The sequence below is a fragment of the Pteronotus mesoamericanus genome, unplaced genomic scaffold (genome assembly GCF_021234165.1).
Source record: "Pteronotus mesoamericanus isolate MK-2021 breed Mesoamerican mustached bat unplaced genomic scaffold, CSHL_Meso_final contig_163, whole genome shotgun sequence".
Classification (NCBI taxonomy): Eukaryota; Metazoa; Chordata; class Mammalia; order Chiroptera; family Mormoopidae; genus Pteronotus; species Pteronotus mesoamericanus.
In genome coordinates, this window is record NW_026555064.1 from 10,133,313 (window position 1) to 10,153,065 (window position 19,753).

The 19,753-nt window shown below is 44.9% G+C and overlaps 2 protein-coding genes across 2 annotated transcripts in view; one reads left to right on the plus strand and one right to left on the minus strand.

Annotated features, from left to right (window-relative positions):
- The window catches only part of SETD7 (SET domain containing 7, histone lysine methyltransferase), a 40,574-nt gene extending 33,891 nt beyond the window's left edge, over positions 1–6,683 (plus strand). Inside the window, exon 8 of the mRNA XM_054563020.1 lies at positions 943–6,683. Within this exon, the coding sequence (XP_054418995.1) occupies positions 943–1,123 (181 nt within the window). The 3' untranslated portion in view covers positions 1,124–6,683. The remainder of the gene's footprint in view (positions 1–942) is intronic.
- A 4,188-nt stretch (positions 6,684–10,871) lies between these two features.
- RAB33B (RAB33B, member RAS oncogene family) lies at positions 10,872–16,108 on the minus strand. The gene is made up of 2 exons (XM_054563029.1): positions 15,568–16,108; positions 10,872–13,642 (listed from the first exon to the last, which is right to left on the minus strand). Exons 1-2 carry the CDS (start codon positions 15,814–15,816, stop codon positions 13,202–13,204), a joined length of 690 nt encoding a protein of 229 aa, XP_054419004.1. The 5' UTR covers positions 15,817–16,108; the 3' UTR covers positions 10,872–13,201.
- Between the last annotated feature and the right edge of the window lie 3,645 nt (positions 16,109–19,753).

Sequence of the window (19,753 nt, forward strand, 5' to 3'; positions counted from 1 at the left end):
AGCTTTAGATCTGGAACCTTCTCCTTTGATGTCTCAGTGCTTTTTGTTCAAAATGTGACCATAAATGCATGATACTTTTTTGACCAGATGCATGTAAAATGAGCTTGTTTCTTTCTGGCCATGCCTTGCGCACACCCTTTCTGGGACTCAGCAGCTGCCAGAGGAGTCCGTGACTCACTCAGTTCCTGACCTCCTGCAGAGAGCTGGGCAGGTGGCTGGCTTGGTGGCCTTTGGCAGAGGAGCGCGATACAGCAAGGGTCCTGCCTCTGCTTCTGAGGGGACCCCGGACAGGAGGGGAGGCCGCTTCCTTCACAGGGGGCTCCCCAGGGAAATGTTAAAGCAAGTTGGCAGGAGGCCTGGACTTCCTCCTTGGGCAGAAATCTTCATCTATGTTTTTGCTAGAAAAGAATGCATCCAGAATCTATCCGTATAGGGCGGAATACAGAGTCTTTTGCCTTCCAAAAACCGCAGGGCTCTTTCTTAGAACTCCAGCGTGCCCCGCTGAAGTCCCCCCTTCCCGCACCTGCCCCGCCCCGGGTCCAGCCAGGTAATCCGATGAGCTGAAATGCGGGCAGCTGCACTGGATTCGATTTCTCAGGAATCCCAGGAAGACTTGGGTTGTTGGCTTAGAAATAAAGCGTGCCAAATATGCTCGAAAAGGAACACAGAACAGTGCTTTTGAAACTCTCATGTGGCTATGAATCAGTCACCTGGGGGTGACATCAAAATGTAGGTGCCAATCCAGCCAGTCTGGACGGGGCTGAGAGCCCCCTGTTAGCACCTCCTGGGTGAGGCTGATGTGGGCACCGCACACCGAGGGCCTATCCGTGGCGTCGGGCAGAGCACGGGCTGGGGGCGGGGGGGTTCCTGCAGCGGCTCCCCACACCCCCGCCTTTGCTCCTAACCTTCCCCGGGAATGACTGTATCCATCTTGGTGCCTAGGTTTGTCCACCCCCGTTTCGGGCCCATCAAATGCGTCCGCACACTCCGAGCTGTGGAGGCCGACGAGGAGCTCACTGTGGCCTATGGCTATGACCACAGCCCCCCGGGGAAGAGCGGGCCTGAAGCCCCCGAGTGGTACCAGGTGGAGCTGAAGGCCTTCCAGGCCACCCAGCAGAAGTGAAGGGCCTGGCTCTGGGCTTCAGAGGCCTGGAACAGAATCTTGGATCTATGCACTACGTTTATCCAACTACGGGACAACCAGGGACTGCTCGTGCTGTGCTGTGACATCACATCCTCTCACTCTGCGTTCGCGACTTTCTCGCCTACTAACTAGGTTTGACTGTATTACTCATACCAGATTTAAAATTAGCTAGCCTTGCAGCGGCGTCCCACTGAGAGGCATTGTCGAGCACTTGACATAGCATGATGTTCTTGGGTGGTTCCAGTCTAAATCTGGACCACGTTCAGAGATGCCAAATGATCAGACTGAAAAAGGGAAAGAGGGGTTTCCAGTCATTTTCAGTCCGTGGTTTTTCCATGATGTTTTTTCCAATGGCCACCGCAAGGTGTGTTGCTAGCGCTCCGGCAGGTGGGCCGTCTGGAGGGTAGAGAATCACTACATTTTTATTCTCTAAATAATTTGTAGTATAATTTGCCTTTTAACCTTTGATCTGTATCTTGCAATAGAATGGCTTTGTTTTTTTCCCTAGTGAACAGAACCCCGCTTTTTGAGTCACTTCACCCCTCAGTCCTGTTCTCTAGCTTAGGCACCTTTTACAGGAGAAAACGTCCACATGGATTTTGTGTCAGTGCCAGTACGTAGGTCTCTCTGGCTCTTTCTCTATTGTTTTATTATTATGTCCTAATATAAAGCTCTGGTGCCTAGGGCTGGCATATTATTATAGAATTAGTATTCTCGCATGTAAACAGAGATATCTTTGCGTTAAGATGTGAAAAGGAAGAGTTTACTTTGTTTGCATTAAGTTATGGAAGAGTTGTAATATATATTTTCAGGAAGAAAAGAGGGAAATTAGTATTTCTAAGCAGTAACTGTGGCAATTTTGCAATATCTTCAGTAGTGCTAGTAGTTTTTTTCTTTGTGCATACACATTAAATGTACATAACATAGAGCAGTCTGGCTTGTGGCACAGTGCATTGAACTCAAAAGTCAACTCGCAAACTTGAATTCTAACGCAGAATTCACACGTTATGTTTTTTTTAATCGCTACTATTAAGAGAGACATACTGATCACTAGGTACAAATCAAACCTGAACGCTAAAACTCTTCATCAGTGTAATTTCAAAGTACTTATCTGCTTCAGAGCATTGTGAATTAAGAATAACACCTGTATAGTTTTAAAGCAACGCTATCAATAGCATTTCAGCCTTTTTGCGAGCCATGTGTAATCACAACTGCAGAAATAAGAAGGGAAAACCCTGTTTTTAGTTTAGCTAACTAGGTATCTAACATGCCTGGGATCGCTCTGAATGAATTCTGGGAGTTCGGGGTTTTTGAAAGCGCGCACCCCGCCACATGCCATAGCTATGTCTTCTCTAGATGCCTCAATGAGGTAGCCAGGAGGTCTGGCGAACAGCAGCAGTGACTCTGACCTGCAATTGTCAACAGTAGCGCCTGTCACCCGAGCCAGTTTGGTCCCGAAAGCCAAAGCCTTCCAAGCTGTGGCCAGCAGAGAGCTCTGGCGGAACAGAGGCGGCTTGCTGGGAGGGGAACAAGAGTCAGAAACAGGCAGGTGGAAGTTGGATAGTTCTTGTCAGTTTCACATTGCTCTTGGAAGTGCTTAACACAGGGCTGCTCACAACCTTCAGTTCGGGCCCTGGGCACGGGTTGCAGCCCTTGAGGCGGCGGCGGCAGGAGCAGCCCTTCCGTTTTTGGCAAGGCCCGGCTTGTGGGAGCTCCCTTCCCCAGCAGCCCCAGAGCAGCGGGGTGGCGTGGTGCCAGCGAGGCCAGCTGAGGCTCACAGGTGAGAGGTCGTCAGGGCCGCCCAGACAGAGGACCAGAGAGAGTTTTTAGATTAAAAGGCACCAGGATAGGATCGCTTCTATTCTGTAGAAAGAGACCGTTCTGTAAACTGTGACAGATAAGCCGTCTTGGGGCGTGTGTTCTGATAGGTGCTTTGATTCAAATGGGTCCCAGGGTGAGTGACTGTTTGCAAGGGAAAGATGGTGTTAATTAACCCCCTCAAGTTGGATAGTGGAGTCAGATCCAGGAGGGAGGTCAGGGACAGGACAACCAGGTCACACCTCTGATGCAGCCACACTTCGAAAGATTTCATTTCTGAGGCCCGTCTTGCTCTGGTTGAGACTACAGTGGGTGTAATTTCTGTCCTAATAGGTTACTCTAGTTACCCCATTCAAATGGAGTCTTTCTTCTCTTTCTTTTTTTTCTTCCTTCCTTCTTGCCTTTTTCTCTTTTCTTTTCTTTTCCTTTTTTTTTGATAAAAGTGATCGAAGAGGTGTAAGTGGTGATTAACCAACTAATCCATTGCATAGTGGATGATAACACTCTTTAACACCCAGCAGTGTGTTGACCTTCAGACAAATCAGAGGAAAGCCCTTCAGCGGGACCTCCTCTGTCTGTCTCCCTCCTCTCCTTGAGTGCCCCTGGCTCTTCCTTCTCCTGTGCTCTGCTCCCTCCTCCTCCTTCCTCCTGACAAGGCCTGGGGGTCTGGGTAACAGCATCCCCAGCTGACCTCTTCCGCTGTTCCTCTCTCCCCCTCACATTCTGAGCTTCTCCCTTGCTGGTGTCTCAGCTTTGAGGGCCCCCCGGACCCTCTCTTGTCTTTCCGGCTGCGGGACCCTCACTCCATCTACTCAGTGCCATGTCTGGCCGCCTCGTTCCTGCTCTCCCCTGCCACACACACTCACAAATGTAAGACTTTGTCAGGGGGTAGAATCGGACGGGACTTGAGATTCACTGTGATCCACAGGTAGGAAAAGAAGTTGAGGGGGTTGATGTTCCCTAAGGAGTAACTGATGAGTAACTAAGGGATTGTTTCTTGTTTGAGCCAAAGTTGACGGGAAATCCTCAGGATGTACTTTTCTGCTGACTCTTTGCATCTGTCATGGAAGCTAGTGGTTTTATCAGCATCATGACCACAAGAGAAATGTGGAAGATTCCATGTGGTGGGGAATCAAGAAATCACTTTTGCCTTCTCCAAAACCAGCTGGTGCCTGAGGGTGCACAGGACGCCACAGGCCTCAAGGGGATTCACTCAGAGCCGTCTCAGCCCAACTCCTGCATGACTAGAACTTTCCTTAGCAGCTTTTCTGTGATTAAATAGTATCTTGTGTTAGTTAGGAATAGGAACTAATCTGTAAGAGTACGTCCCCAAATGGACATTGGAATGGACTAACAAAAACAACTGTAGGAGCTGAATTTCTGATGCAAAGGAATGATGACATTAAAAAGCAACAGGTGAGGAAGACTTGAGTTTTGTAGGACCTATTCTAATTTGAACCTGCTTCATCCCTGGTCTACCTGAGAAACTAAGAAGGAAATTCATTTTTCAAGACCTCTTTGAACCTGCCCGGAGCCGTGGTTAAACTCACTGTCCCTCTGGAGGTTCTTCACACTTGAAAAAGTATTTCCTCATCACCAACAATCTGAAAAGGCCAAGGTGGAAGCCAAGTGTAACCATTTACCACATTTAATTGTAACTTAAAATTGCAGTAACTGTGAACAGTGAATTCAAGGGTTGTATTCTCAGTGAGGCAGTATGTGGCACTTTAGTAACTTTCCTTTAATATACAAAATTGTAAGTCACTCAACTGCAAAATGCATTTAAGATCTTCCAAGAAGGAATAGTTTTCTGTTTTGCCTTGTTTCAAAACAGTTGCCTCAAGTTTCTGTCTTAAGAGTAGTGATTTAGAATCCAGACATCTTTTGTTTTAGAAAAACAAGCAAAACTATGTTGCAAGAGTGATCGTTGTGATGTTTATTTGCCACAGATCAAAGGTTCACAAAATATATTAAATTTACATCTACTGGAGGTCCCCTGATAGATTTTTTTTTTTCTTTGATCTTTCCCTTCAGGAATTGGAGCCTCAGTGTCACTTTTTTATTTTAAAAATTCTAAATTGTAATGGTTTTATTTTGCCAAATGTGTGCATACATATTCAAAGCAATGAAACAATTTCAAGCCATACAACCACAGAGGTGGAAACCCTTTTCACAAATTTTAATGTGTTTGTATGTAAATAGATGTTTGTATGAACTATTTTCATGGTAGAATGAATATATTTAAATGAAGTTGAATTATTCCAGTGCTGTTTAAACAAATTACAAAATTTTTGGTGAAAATCTGAGTCTATTGAGATATAATGCAGATCAATTTTGATTTTTAAAAATCAAAAGCCTGCAAATAACTCTGACCCAAGGCAACTTCCCGGTGTTGTTGCATCTGGTGTGGAGAGAGCTTGTAGGCTTCCCCAGTGCCTCAGCCGCTTCCTGGTGTAAGTTAGGTGCTCGTGGAGGTGTGTCCACCTTTTAGTGACACCACTCGGGGCCTTTGAGGGCCTGCGAGTGGATTCAAGGCATTAGAGACACTGGTGCATTTATCCAGAGCACAATTTCTTTGCAGGGCAGCAGAATCAGAAGCCAGACGTGGCCGTGTGAACCTCTGAACTGGGTTTTCTGGCCGCCATCAACCGCCACCCTTACTGCCTAGTCACACCTGTCAGGGAGGCGGCCCTCAGTGGAGTTGGGGCCCAGGCCCCGGGGTGGGACTTCACCGTTTTGCCAGCAGTCCCCGCCGCCTGACCTCCACCTCGCAGAGGAAGGAGGAGGGCGCAGCTGGCAAAGGGCCCATTTCTCAGCACAGTACGTTTCCTGTCTCAGCTCTGGGAGACTATGCACGAAGGCACCGAACTTTCCGACCAGAGAGAGACGCCCTCGGATAACGTCAGTCCTCGCTTCCTCTGTCTGTGACTTCAATCCCAAGACCAATCACATCCCTAGGACATACCTCCCACCGTCCCTGACTCTTAGGTTACTGAAATTCTCCTTTATAATGATTTTCAACGTGAGTAGGGGTTTTCTTTTTCAGCTTTGGTCCTGGGTATAATGAAATGATCACTTTTATGACAAATTTCACTGTGTATACTAGCAATATGTACACACCTGCCAATGTATCTTAACATATTGACTTGGTTACATTTTGGGTTACTATAATTAATCTTGATTCATGTATTGGGAAATACAGGGACTATGTAATGCCTGCTTATCATAGTAGAAATTAAGTTCATGGTTCTGAGCTCCCTCCTTCAACAGCTTTTTCCTCCTGGGTTTTCTACATTCTCTTTTTATTGTGAAATGCATTTATGAGGTTGTGAGGTATGTTTACGGATTGGAAGCCAGGGGTATGCTTTCAGCATTTATTGCAACCAAAAGTTAACCCCAGCACAGTTAACGAGCATCTTTGACTGGTCTTCTGTGGAATTTGAACTAAATCTATGAGCCTTATTCAATATCTATAATTCTATGATTTTTTTAAATTATGGGAAATTAATGAAAGATGTTTACATGAATAATGTTTGCCCTTACTGTGTTATGAATGAGTTTTTTGTAGTGTGTCTGGGTGCATGTGCAAGAGAGTAGGAAAAATGTTTCTGAAACAAAACTTGACAAATATTTGTAATGAAAAGTAAATTTAAAGATTGCTATAATTGCGCTATAGAAACAATGCAAGTATTAAACGAAATATACAATCATCTGTCATTGTCTTCCTTTGGGCGTCAAGGGCAGAAGGGAATGATGTTTTCTTATGACCCACCCACCCTTATACTTAAATTACTAAGCAAACTTTACATTTTAAGTTGTTTAAAAATATTAATCATTTCCCATTTTCAGAGCATTGTAGTAAGACCTGAGGAAAGATCAGGAGTTTGCCGTGTAATCGGCATGACTCCACATCCACCCATCAATCGAGAAAAATTAGGCAGATGAGCCCAAAGTGTCTCTGAGGGATGGCATAAATGGCAAGGCAGTGAACTTAAACGAGATGGTCAGGGAAAATATCCAGCAGGTGGGACTGCAAAGTAAAAATTACTCTCCGGGAGCCATGTTCAGCGTAGGGCAGAGGTATCGAAAGTCACCAGAGAAAGAAAAAAAAATGGCTTTCAAACCAGTAGGACTTAATTTGACAACATTTCTTTAAAAACAATCAGGCTGCTTGGAATTTTCTCCGAAATGCAGTGCAGGAAGAGGGGAAGTGGATGGGGATATAGACAAAACCATGCGGACCGTGTGTGGATGAAGCCGGAGGTGGGGACACGGGGCGGGGGCGGGGGGGGCGCGGGGGGCGGGGGGCGGGGGGGCGCGGAGGGCGGGGGGGGGGCGCGGAGGGCGGGGCGGGAGGAACGGTTCGTTACCTTATACTGTTTTTGTGTTTCCAAATCTCCATACTAAAGAGTTAAAGAAAACAGAAAAAGTTATTGACTCCAAACATATTTAAACACAAGTGTCACAGAGGTTAAGTAAACATTACCTGTCCTAATTCTGTCCCAGTAACTGCCTGCCTTGAATTTCCTGGCTCATTGGCCGACGAACCGCTCCCGGGAAAGAGGCCTGTTACGCGGCATTCAGCGCTGCGCGCGCGCGGAGGACGCGCCCCTGCTCGCTGCCGCTCCGGAGGGCGCGTTCCGGGGGTGCCAGCGCAGCGCCACTCCACAGCCGCAGGCCTCGTTACCCGTGACCAGGCCAGGATCCTGGGCTTGCGCTCGTCTTACTACAAAGAATTATAAAAGCTTAGCCGTTTAAGAAAATATGTATTAAGATAAAACCTGTGCCACCTAACCAGGCACATGTAAATCCACACTGTCCCAATCCACGGCAAGCGAGTGAACGCTGAGGGGGCTGCGGCCGGCCGCTCCGCCGGGTAGACCGCAGAATCAGGATACCTGGTTCCGTCTGCGCTAGTCACGCGTCTATCTGGCGCCCAGTGTCAACACAGGCTGAATTTCTACTCCTACATCATCTTCGCGTACATTCACGGAAGCACGAAATTTTGATGTCCGTCTCTCACGGGCAGTGCATTGTCTTCCACCTCTCTTGGGGGGCATGCTCTTGCCGTTCTGCTTGGTGAAACAATACAGTATTTCCTAGTGTAACAGAAGATCCCCCTTTTTTTTTCCATCTTAATTTTTATAGGCTTTTTTCCATTCTTAAGTCTGGTCTTCAGCCATGATTGGTGAGGTATACGAAACACTGAAGACAGAGCTGGAAGAATGCTTCACTGTAGACACACCAGGACACGTGCGCCTGGGATCAGCCTTTCAGAGGGCCCAGAGCAGGAAAGGGGCCAACCCTCAGGGTCTGCACCCCTTCCCTACAGGGGAGTCCCCCTCAGGCTTGCCCAGGGCCAACCCCTGGGGGGTCCGCTTGCTGGGGTTCAAGGGAGTCCCTACCTCCTTGCTGGGGACTGTTTTCCCCAGGAGCCTCAAAGGGGATGGCTTGTCAGCTGGGTTAACTGGTTACACCTGGAACCCTGGGCCCTGCAACTAAGGCCCTGTCAGCTGGTCGACCCTGGCTCTTGGGCAACTGTCACAAAGCCAGCTGGGAAGTGTCAACAGCGAGACTGCCGTCCCTTTGAGGCTTGCCGAGGGCCAGCCCTTGGCCAGGCTGCATCCGCTACCTACATGCCGGGTCCCCCCCGCCGCCCGTGTCTTGCCTGGGGCCAACAATTGGGGGTCCGAAACTCCACGCAGGGGACCGTTTTCTCCGAGAGCCCTAGTGCCCTTCCTTGCCAGCTGGGTAAGTGGTTACACGTGGGGCCCTGGGCCCTGACACAACTTCCTGGCAAGCTGGGTAGCCCTGGCTCCTAGGCAACTATCAACGTGCCCACTGGAGACCCCTCCCTACAAAGGGGCGGTGTCCCATTCTCTCCGAGGCCAGGGGATGGGACTCCCCACCAGACTTTCATTAAATGTTTCTTAATTTTGTTTTCATATTTTGGGGTCTTTTTTTCAGGTCCCCAAACTTGACATGTCTTCAGCCTACTGGGTAGAAAGCTAGCTGTTCAGGGGAGGAGACAGGAGACAGTGGCTGAGCCAGGGGCCTCCCAAACAGAGATGGATTTCAAGCCCCAAACCTCTCTCCCCATAAGGTGGCTGTCATTGCCCGAGTTCCAAAACCTGGGCTGAAGTGGGGAGTCCCAAGGCTCAGAGGGGACGACAGGGAGAGAGGTAAAAGCTGCTACCAGGGCACAAGTTTCCTGCCCGTGCAACCAGAGGCAGTGGGCCGTCTTGGAGGCTTTAGGCCTTGGCTTTAGGGCTGTAGTAACGAGATGCCGTCTAAGTGAGCCTCAGCGCCAAACTCCAACTTGAGTCACGCAATTTTGAAGTTTGGTAGCTTTTGGTTTTGTTTTGTTCCTGCTGTGGAGGATATCTGAAATCATGCGTATGTAACTTGAATTCAATTCATAAAACGAAAAAAGATTTCTGGCTGTAGGAAATTCAGGGATGATGCCTCCCATTAAGACAAAAAGGTAATAGGAAGTGAAGAAGGCTGTATTAGAAATGACTTTGTCAGTTGAAGAAAGGAATCCTATTTATGCTTCCATGAGGATATCATTAGTATACGTCAACCCAACAACTGTCTTAAGACGTAAGAGGACGATATTATATTGATCCCATTTTGCAGATGGGTAAACTGAGACTGGGAGCGAGGTAACACGGATTTTACAGGTCTTGCCAAGATTTAGTTGGTAGAACTGGATGGACCTTGCCTGCCGTCATGATTCAAGAAAAAAAGATGACCTCAGCGTCTTAAGTTCATTACCTCTTTAAAGAATTGCTGCTTTGTTTTTTTAAGCTTTGCCAAGGAGTTAAAAGCAGGGTGACTTCATTTTTACTTTCATGAAACAAAACTCCCAGAAGACACATGTTCTCAGCACAGTCTGAATGCACTAGTGCCATTCCATCGTGCTGGGCATGAATTGCTCGTTTTCACGAAGCATGACTCAGCAGCCATCACGTCAGAATGTTTTTCCTCTTCAAACCTCTTGGAGCCAAATTGTTGAAGAATCGAGAGGAATCACTTAAGGATATGAGTGATTGTCAAATGGCGGACACTTTGGGGAAAAGGGAGGACTTTTCTTTCACTTTAATAAATGGAGACAAATGACATCGAATACTAGATGCTGTGATGCTGTGAAGACTACTGCATGCAATCCAGGCTCCTGGAAGAATGGATGGAAGTAGTCCCCGCCTCCCACAGTAATATTCTAGTGAGGAATGGAATGAAAACTGGTGGGATTTAATATGCTTCACTATTCTGAAAATCGTGATTTAACACTTCATGATCTGTTTCTAAATCATGTATGTTGATGCTTGCATTTAATGACTGTCAAAGTTAAGGGGGGGGAAAGGACTTCACAAAGATCCTTGGGTCCAAACAGAACATCGTCAACCAGGCTTATTAAACCTGAAAACCGAGTTTTCAGTCCCACCCACCAGTTACACAGAAGGTTTTATTGGAATTCATTTGCTGGATTTCCATGTCCCCAATTTGTTTTTACAAACTAACTGGATGTTGTATTTACATTTTAACAAATGGATCCAAACTCTAGTATAAGTCTTAGTTTCAGAAATTTTTAAACAGAATAGAAAATTTAACTTTTGAAATGCTCAGAGAGAAGCACTTTTATAGTTGACACAGATTTCAGAAACAAAGCCCATTAAGATGGAAACATGTCCAAACATCTACCAGGAAGAAATTGTTTTTCTAAAACTAACTCTTAAAGTGACATATTCCTTAGTATGAAATATATTCCAGACACCCGTCATTACCGAAATGGTGAACAAAGTGTTTTGTGAAAGAAAAATGCATAGCACACCTTTCAGTTGGGTAAGTCTTTCTCTGCCACAAGGTAACCAGGGAGCCATCCAAGTGGCACCAATCAAAACACAACTTCTTTATGGCAAAGCTGGTTTATTGAACTTCATGAGGGCAATGTTACAGTGATGTTATTCCACAACAAAATTATTTAGTTGAGATTTCATGAGGAAACAGCAGTATACTGTCAATAAAGCATTGTCATTAATAGCTAACTGCATTAGATTCTGGCTTAGCTTCCTCTGGTGTTCTCAAATGAAGACTTCTCCCAAAACATATCTGATGTTTTCAGTTGAATGTCACAGCTAAAATAAATTCACACAGGAGTTACTAAATGTGTGATTTGTGCTTTAAAAATTAAAGGTTGTTTGATAGCCACCATTTTGGAGGTGATTTCTCAATAGTCAACCTAAGTATTTTATAAATATTTTAGAAAATATCTAAAAGCTTTATCCCCCATTCAACTAATAAGTATGTTCTTTTTAAAAATAATACATAGAAAAAATTAAAACAATAAATCATTACAAATGAGATGCAAATATTTTTAAATTAATAAATATTAAAGTGAAAAAAAAAGTCCTTTCACAGAACTGTAAAGAATAGTTACTACTAGGTTCTTACAAAAAGAAATTCCTCTTTTAAAAATTCATTAATAACAGCACTGAAAAACAGAAATGTGCTTGGAAAGCCTGTAAACTTTCTTCCCTCATTCTAGAAAATGTTTTTGAAAGCAATAAACAGATTCCCTTCTTTAAAAAACTATTATGCCCAACACAATTATTACAGTTTTCACTTTTACTATAAAAATAGTTACAAATCAATATTAATTTAGTCAAATAATTTTTAATTCTATCATAAGAAAAATGAATTAATCTCTCTGAACACAAATAAAGCCAATTTGTTTTTCCTTAAGCTCTAATACTTAAAACTGAACAAATATTTTCTATAATTATTTTGTTAGTTCATGTAATAGAATTATCTCATTTTTATAATTAAATTATCCAGTTAAGACCACCATGATGATACAACAAAAATCCTAAACTAAATTAGATACATATTTGTTTCCCACATTCTGGAAATATTATAAGTACAATCAACTTTTGGCTTAATCTCCTCTAAAATGATCAAGGACAGCAACCTATCAGAATTAATCAATGTGCACACTTCAGTTAAAGTTCATGGCTTACGTTCCATTCATGTAACAGTTTCATATGCAATCTTACTATTTTCTATGTGCAAAGTCTTAAATTCAAAGTAAAAATGTCTAGGGGTAAAAAATCTGAAATAGTCCTTCCACCACTGAGGGACAGACAAGATCTTTTTAATATCTAACTTGTTTTTCACACTGAGGAGGAATAGCATATTGTGGCCATAACATTTAAAGATTTTAAAAATTGATGTCACACAATACTATTACAGAAATAAATGTACACTCACAGCAATTAGAAGTGTATCTTCAGAGCTGCAATCCCAGTGGAACATGATCTGCTGGTTTGGCCTTAGTCATTAAGTTGACTGGGGGTGGGGGAGAGTAAGAGATACTATGCCAGATATGCATCTTAAAATGACTAAAGCCAAGAAAGAGTCTCCTGTGAAGGCCAGGAACCATGTTTACCTGTTTCCCCCGACTTACAATTCCTCCTAGGCTTCCCATTCATTTTTCACTTGTTTAAAGATACCGTAATAAAATATAAAGCACTGTATTATGTCACTTCATTTGCACTAAAATTTGACTTATTTTTGCATATTTTAATAGAATTTAGTAAGGAAACAATTCAAATCACTCTTAAAAATAACAGTAATTTCTGTAGGACTCATTGATATTAGAAATATCAAGCGTCCAGAGAACTGTTGGGAAAGTCATTCTTTATGGGCTGAGACTCAGAAAAACCATTCTATGCTTTCTCCTCCCACTAGAACTAAAGCCTTGGCTCTAAAATGTACCAGTAACAATGCAATGAAATCTATTAATACAAAGAAAGAACTATAGGGAGAGGCCAATACAAGTTTTTATCCTATTGAGAAACCTCCCTTTCAAAGGACATACCATTAGGTGTGTACTCAACCTTAGTGGTTTTTTAGTCACAGAACACAGGACTGGACAGTCATGGACTCTCAAAACTCCATCACGCTCTCTCGTGAAGCTTCCTTCCCTGCCTCTAATGGGAAGATGTTCTGATCGTCCTACCTGTGCTTCATTTTCAACCTCACCTGACAACCAAATTTTTTCTTGTGTTGCCACAGCGACAAACTTGATTATATAGAGACAGAAGTGAGCATGAAGACCATAAACAGTGAAGCGTCAGGATGACCCATCACATGAGATTAAATCTTAACGACAATCACTGTCATACTTCAAATGTATTTCCTCTAATCAGAATTGAACGGTGTAATGAAAACTGTCATTTAGCACCAGCACGTGACTGCAGGCTTTGGTTCAGGCTTCAGGGTAACTCCGTTATCGGGAGGTTGAGTAAGCATTAATGGTTTGTGGCTCTTCAGCTTATGAGCCAGGGTCATAAATATGGCTTCCACGTGGTCATTATCATTGGGGTTTTTAGCAGAGGTTTCAAACAAAGGCATACTGTGTGTGTCAGCAAATTTTTGTGCCAAGTCTGTAGGTACCTGGATGGCACTTCTTAAGTCACATTTATTTCCAACCAGAATCCGGGGTATGTCATTGGCTAGCAAGTGTTGTTTGCATTCTTCTATCCAAGATGGCAAACTATGAAAACTAGCCATGTTGGTCATGTCATACACGAAGACCACAGCGTGTACATTTCTGTAGTAGTGCTGTACCATGCTCTTTCTGAACCGCTCTTGTCCTGCTGTGTCCCAGAGCTGGATCTGATAATGAATAAACCAGAGAAAAAGAGGAATAATAATGTGAAGACACCAGACCAGAAAAGGCGACTCTTCTAAACAACATTACCAACTATGAACCTGGTGGTTCGTACATGTCCTCATCTAATCCTCACACCAGCCTGATATGACATATTATCCCAAAGCTGAAAGATGAAGGAACTTGCCTAAGGGCCAGAGTAACCAACTACCCCAGTTCACCTGAGCCTGAGGGGGTTTCAGGAATTTGGAGCTTCCAGTTTTAAAACTGCCAGTCTCAAAGTTGGCCACCCTACTTAGGACACACAGTCCACCCTTACCCTTTCATAGGCTGAGATTTGGACCAGGTCAGTTGGGCTCCAAAGCTCAAGTACTTTTCTCCCAGAACTCCTGCTTCTTCCAAACTGAACTGCCTCTCAAACTTCAGAAGCCCTACTATTTAATTTGCCCACAGGTTCCTGGGCCTAACCTAATTCTGATGAAAAATATTCAGCCCCCCTCTTAGTCTGTCTTTTCCTCTGTGATGGATATAAATTGTTTTTCTTTTTTTGAATCCTCATGGAGGACATGTGATTTTAGAAAGAGGAAGGACCGGGTGGGGGGAGGGAGGGGGAGGGAGAGAGAAACATCAATGTGAGAGAGAAACATCAATCAGTTGCCTCCCATGCCAACCCCCATTGGAAATTGAACCCACAACGTAGGCAAGTGCTCCAATCGGGAATCAAACCCTCAACCTTTTGGTGTATAGGATTACACTTCAACCAACTGAACCACCCAGCCACGGCACAAATCATTCTTAATTACCTAATACAGTGCACCCAAAGGAGGAGGCTTGGATGGGACAACGACAAATTAGAGTGAAAATTAAACAACAAAAGAACCTAGAGAAGGCTGATTTGTTTTCAACTCTATTTCTCCTTTGCCATCATTAGCATCTTAACCCCTTTGGGGATGAGGAGTAGGACAGTGGTTCGGGAACTAAAAACTATACGATTCTTGCTTCAGGGATGTGAGGGTAAGACTCAAGCAGTGTGTCTACTCTCCCCACGGGACTGAGGTAAAGATGAACATTCTAATCTAAAGTAAAAAGTAAACATAGGAGAAGGCAAGGGAGTCCCCAGGGTCTGCAGTTGGATGGACGGTGGTGGTTTCGGAGGAGCTGGTGGCGGCTTAGAATGAAGTGGGCCTAAGGCTCAGCCCACCAGGACGCCTTGGCCGCGTCACAGTCCTCACTCTCCAACGCCCCTCCTCCCTTTCCAACTCCTCAGAACCCGGCGTGGCCTTGGGTTTACTGCCTTCACCACTACGTGTGTGTTCACAGCCTCAAGAGCCACCAATAAGAATTAAAGAAGTAGGAGAGGGAGAATGTTCTCCTTGCACCCAAACAGGAACTGTCGTGTACAGGATGTTTCTGCAGGAAAACAGATGTTCCTAAACAACTCAATGCCATACAGAAACCACTGTAGCAAAAGCAAGGTCTTTCCTCAAAGGCAACAGGGCTTTACTGCCACAGTATCGCGGGCAGTGCTCAGATGACTGCTTAATAAATAACATTTATTAAATTAATTTCCCAACCTGGAGAAATTCCTTTGGTCTGTCTTCAGCGACTCCCAGCACGAGACACTGACAATGAGTCAGTGGATGCCTCCTTCACTCTTGCTACTCAAAGTGTGGTCCGCGGTTACCAAAACACAAGGTCCCCAGGTAATTAGCATGACATTAAAGTTGGAGAAGGGCTGCCTTAGAAGTTTGCTATCTACAAATCCTTCCAATCTCCAACTCTCATTTCCACATCAGCGTGAGAAAAGAGGGAGCGGACAGCCTGCACGGGACCGACACTCTGCACGGGGCCAGCGTTTAACCCGCGGTGGGGTTGGGGCACGTGCCATCCCAGGACGGCCTTCCTCCCTGACAGTCCCCCATCCGCTCACCTTGATGCGCTCCCCATCAATCTCCACTGCTCGTTCTCGGAAATCGACCCCGATAGTAGCCTCGGTGCGGTCGGGGAAGCGACCGGCGCAAAAGCGGTAGGTCAGGCACGTTTTGCCGACATTGGAGTCGCCGATCACGATTATCTTGAAGATGCGGGAGCGGGCAGGCGGCAGAAACACTGAAGACCCCGACAGCGCTCCGCTGGACATGAAGCTCGCCTCCAGCGACGACTCCATTTCCGAAGCCATTCTCCGGACCCGCCCCAAACTGAGGCGGCGGAAAGGAGACGCAGACCAGCTGGGAAATTACGCCACCGCGAGCGCGCGTCCCCGCCGCGCAGGTGAGGCGCCGGCTCGCCCAGCCTCGCGGGTACCCCCGCCGGGGCCCGGATGCAGCCCGGCGTCGCTCAGGCCGGCGCCCGTTTACCTGGGAGGGCCGGGGACCTGTCGGGGGCTCGGCCGCGGCGCGGAAGGCAAGCCTCCCGGAGGCCAAGCGGAGCGCCCCAGGCCCGGCCCCCGCCACGTCCAAGGCCTCCGCCCTCCGCAGGAAGCCGCGCAACCAGGCTGGGGGCGGGGAGAGACGGGCCGCTGAGAGGAGGAGGTGCCACCTCGTTCTCTCGCGAGAGGGCCGAAGAGCCGCCTGTGCCCGGGCGTGCGCCCGGGGAGGGGCTGAACGGTGGTCTGGAGGCTCGGGCGTCCAGGTGGGCGCCGTCGGGCACCTATCGTTGGGGTTTCCCCGCGCGTGCAGGTGGAGGAGGGTTCCCTCGGCCCGCAGCTGGGGGCTAGAGCGTCGGCTGCGCCCCCTGCCTTCTCCGGGCTTTCTGAACCGGGGGAGTTGGGACAGCGACCAGTAGCGCGCGGGACGCTGGGTGCCGCCGGAAGCCGGCCCGGTGCGGGAGGCCCCTGCGGTGGAGCCGCGGGTCACGAGCAACAGTGCGGTCTTCGGGCTTAGCTGGCGCGTGGTGGTGGGGAGCAGGCGGGAATTCGGGCCCGCTCACCGCGTCGGCATGAAGGATTTAGTTAGGTACCCGTTGGGGAAGTACCCGCGGGACCCCGGTACCCAGTGCTCCTTTGGCTAATGCCCCCGGCCCAAGGAGAACAGATCACTTATGGGCCACTTGGGGGCATTGAATCCTGGAGTCGTTACTAGACAGCCTCTCTGATGAGAATAAAACCCATTATGCTCTAGTTCTGTCTTACGCCTGGGTGGGGATGATGTAGCCCTTAAGTATTACTGAGCACATGCAGAAGTTGTCTTTGACAAAATACTGTACCTAATAGACAAGACCACCGAGCCTTAAAGAATCATCTCTGAATTACCGTGAAGTCTTTATGGGAACCTACCATACATTGTCATACAAAAGGTCCAAAGTACACAAACAGAACTGTTTGTGAGAAGTTTTGCAATGATGAGACTTTTTTTTTTTTTCCCCTGTTTCAGCAAACAGGCCGTTTTGAAAGTCAAGGGCTGTGGAAAAGAGGACATGGCAGGCTTTAAATGGAGGGGAGTAATCGAGCACTCAGAGTTCGAGGAAAGGAGATAAATTACTTATTCCATTTGATAAAATGAAAATTTAGCCCGAGGAAATTAGTGGTAGAACCTGAGCATGCCCAGTCTTAACAGGAATTTGCAAAGCATATACAGTAATTTCTGTTGCAGCAGAAAAACTTTATACAGTTACTAATACATCAGCTTATATTAGGGGAAAAAAAAGTTTATTCACCTGGTTGAATGTGTATGCCCATTACATTTATTCAGTCTCCTATTACAGGAGCTGGGACATGGACTGGAAAATTCTAATTGTCTATGAGGTTATTTTCATGAAGATGAATCGTCCCAGAAACTATTCAAGAACCTTGGAATATATTCCTCTAATTTATCTAAATCCCCTTCAAAGGAGAGAATCTGAAGATTTAGGACAAAAGGCAGTTGAATGAAAAGATGTGAATAATCATGCAATTTCAGAGGAGGGTGAAAAAAGCATCAACATCTTTGCACCCCAAGAGCCTTGCTTTTCGTTTTTGTATTGTTTAGTTCTTGCTAAACTACATCAAAAACTCTTTATCTTTCCTGTTTATTCAAATCCTATTCATATTTCACATCCTAACTCAAAAGTCTCATTTCTGTGAAGGTTTATTTGATTAGTTCAGCTCAGAATGCACTTTGCTCTATTCTAAGGATAATATGCTTCCGGGGGTATTGCTCATGTGGTATTTGAATGTTGTCTTCATTGTTTAAGTTTCACAGTGATGTGTTGTATCTTATCAACTTGATCATCAACTCTTGACTATGGACTGAAAGCTCATTGTTATTCAGGAAATGACAAATAAATTAGTGTGACAAGGAATTTCTTGTGTAAGGATTGTCAGTTTGAACCCTTTACCGGTTATCGTTTGGCACCACTTATGGAAATACCACTGTAGACATTGGACATGGTTATGAGTTTTGTATTTTCAGCTTGCAGTTGGAGAGACTCATCATGTGATTACAGTATATGTTACTCTTCTTAGTTAAATAACTCCAGAACCTCCAGGTTTGATAGTTGAAGGAGATCCTACTATCGGAAAAAGTGGACTTTTTAAAAGCGGGCAAAATATAAAAAGTCCTTTCTCAGAAAGAAGGAACTCCTCCCTACCTTTTGCGACAGCATGGATGGAACTGGAGATGCTAAGTGAAATAAGCCAGTCGGTGAGAGACAAATACCAAGCACCACATGATCTCACTTATAAGAGGAATCTAATGAGCACAATAAACCAACAAGCAAACTAGAACCAGAGACATGAAAACATGGAACAGACTGACAGTGGGCAGAGGGGAGAAGGGAAGGGGACAATGGTGGAAGGAAGGGGAAGGGACTCGTCAAAAAACGTGTGGGTGACCCACGGACATGGACAATGGTATAGGATTGACTGGGAGTGGGCGGGTGGGTTGGGCGCAGGAGGGCAAAGGGGAAAAAGTGGGACAACTGTAACAGAAGAACAATAAAAAAAAAATTGGAAACATCTGCATAAAAAAAGAAAAGGTGGAAGAGGGGAGCTCAATTAAGAGACTAAAGAAACATGATAACCCAATGCAATGGGGACTTGAACTCAGTACTTAGAATGTTAATAAACCACCATACAGGACATGTGGGGGTTTAATTTGGAAAATCTGAATATGACTATAAGATGATTCTACTGATTCTATTAACTTTTTAGATTTCATAATTGTACTGTGGTTCTTTAGGACGATACCTTTATTCTTGGGAGATGTGCTAAAATATATTAAGTGAAATGTTAAAAAAATAAGTCTTTTAAATTTCGCAGTTGAGTGTTTAAAACAAAAATAATAGCAATACACTGTGGGGACTGTAACACATGGAAAGAAAATGTATGCCCATAATGTCACAAAGGATGGGAGGGAAAACTGATTATATCTTACATTGTAGGTGTTGTAGTGTGATATTATCTGAAGCTAGACTGATGAATTAAATACGCATATTATAAAATGCAGAAGAACTAAAATAATAAAACAAGCATAGCTAAGCATCCAACAGAAGAATTAAAATGGAATACTACAAATTAGTCCAAAAGGAGCCAAGAGAAAAATAAAAATGTAGATTGGCCAAATAGAAAACGAATATTAACCATAGCAAAATTAATTATAAATGATCTAAACCCTACAATTAAAAGGAAGACATACTTCTGTAAATGAAAAGGCCCAATTATGTACTCTTCCCCCCACCAAAAAAAAGCATCACTAACATAAAGACAGGTAAGTTCAAAGTAAATTGGAAAAATAATATGTAAACAGAATAAAGCTGGAATGCCAATATTAGTGTTAGACAAAGCAGACTTTGGGAAAAGAAATTTGGCCTGTCTTCAAGAGATAAAGAGGGACATTTCATAGTAAAAGGGTCAATTAATCAATATATAGTAATAAAGCTTCAAGTCACATGAAAATAAGACAGAAAAGAGACAAATCCACAGTCACAGCTGGGATTTCAACAGTCCTGTCAGTGTTGGATCAAGTACACAGACTTTAAAAATCAGTAATATTGTATGTCCACTATAATCATTATGCTTAGTGAAAGAAATCAGCTTTTTAAAAAGGCAAATGCTGTATGATCTCATTTATATAAAACTAAAAAACACAGCCTAGTCTCTAGATACAGAAAGCTGAGGTTGGTTGGGATGGGTAGGAAGA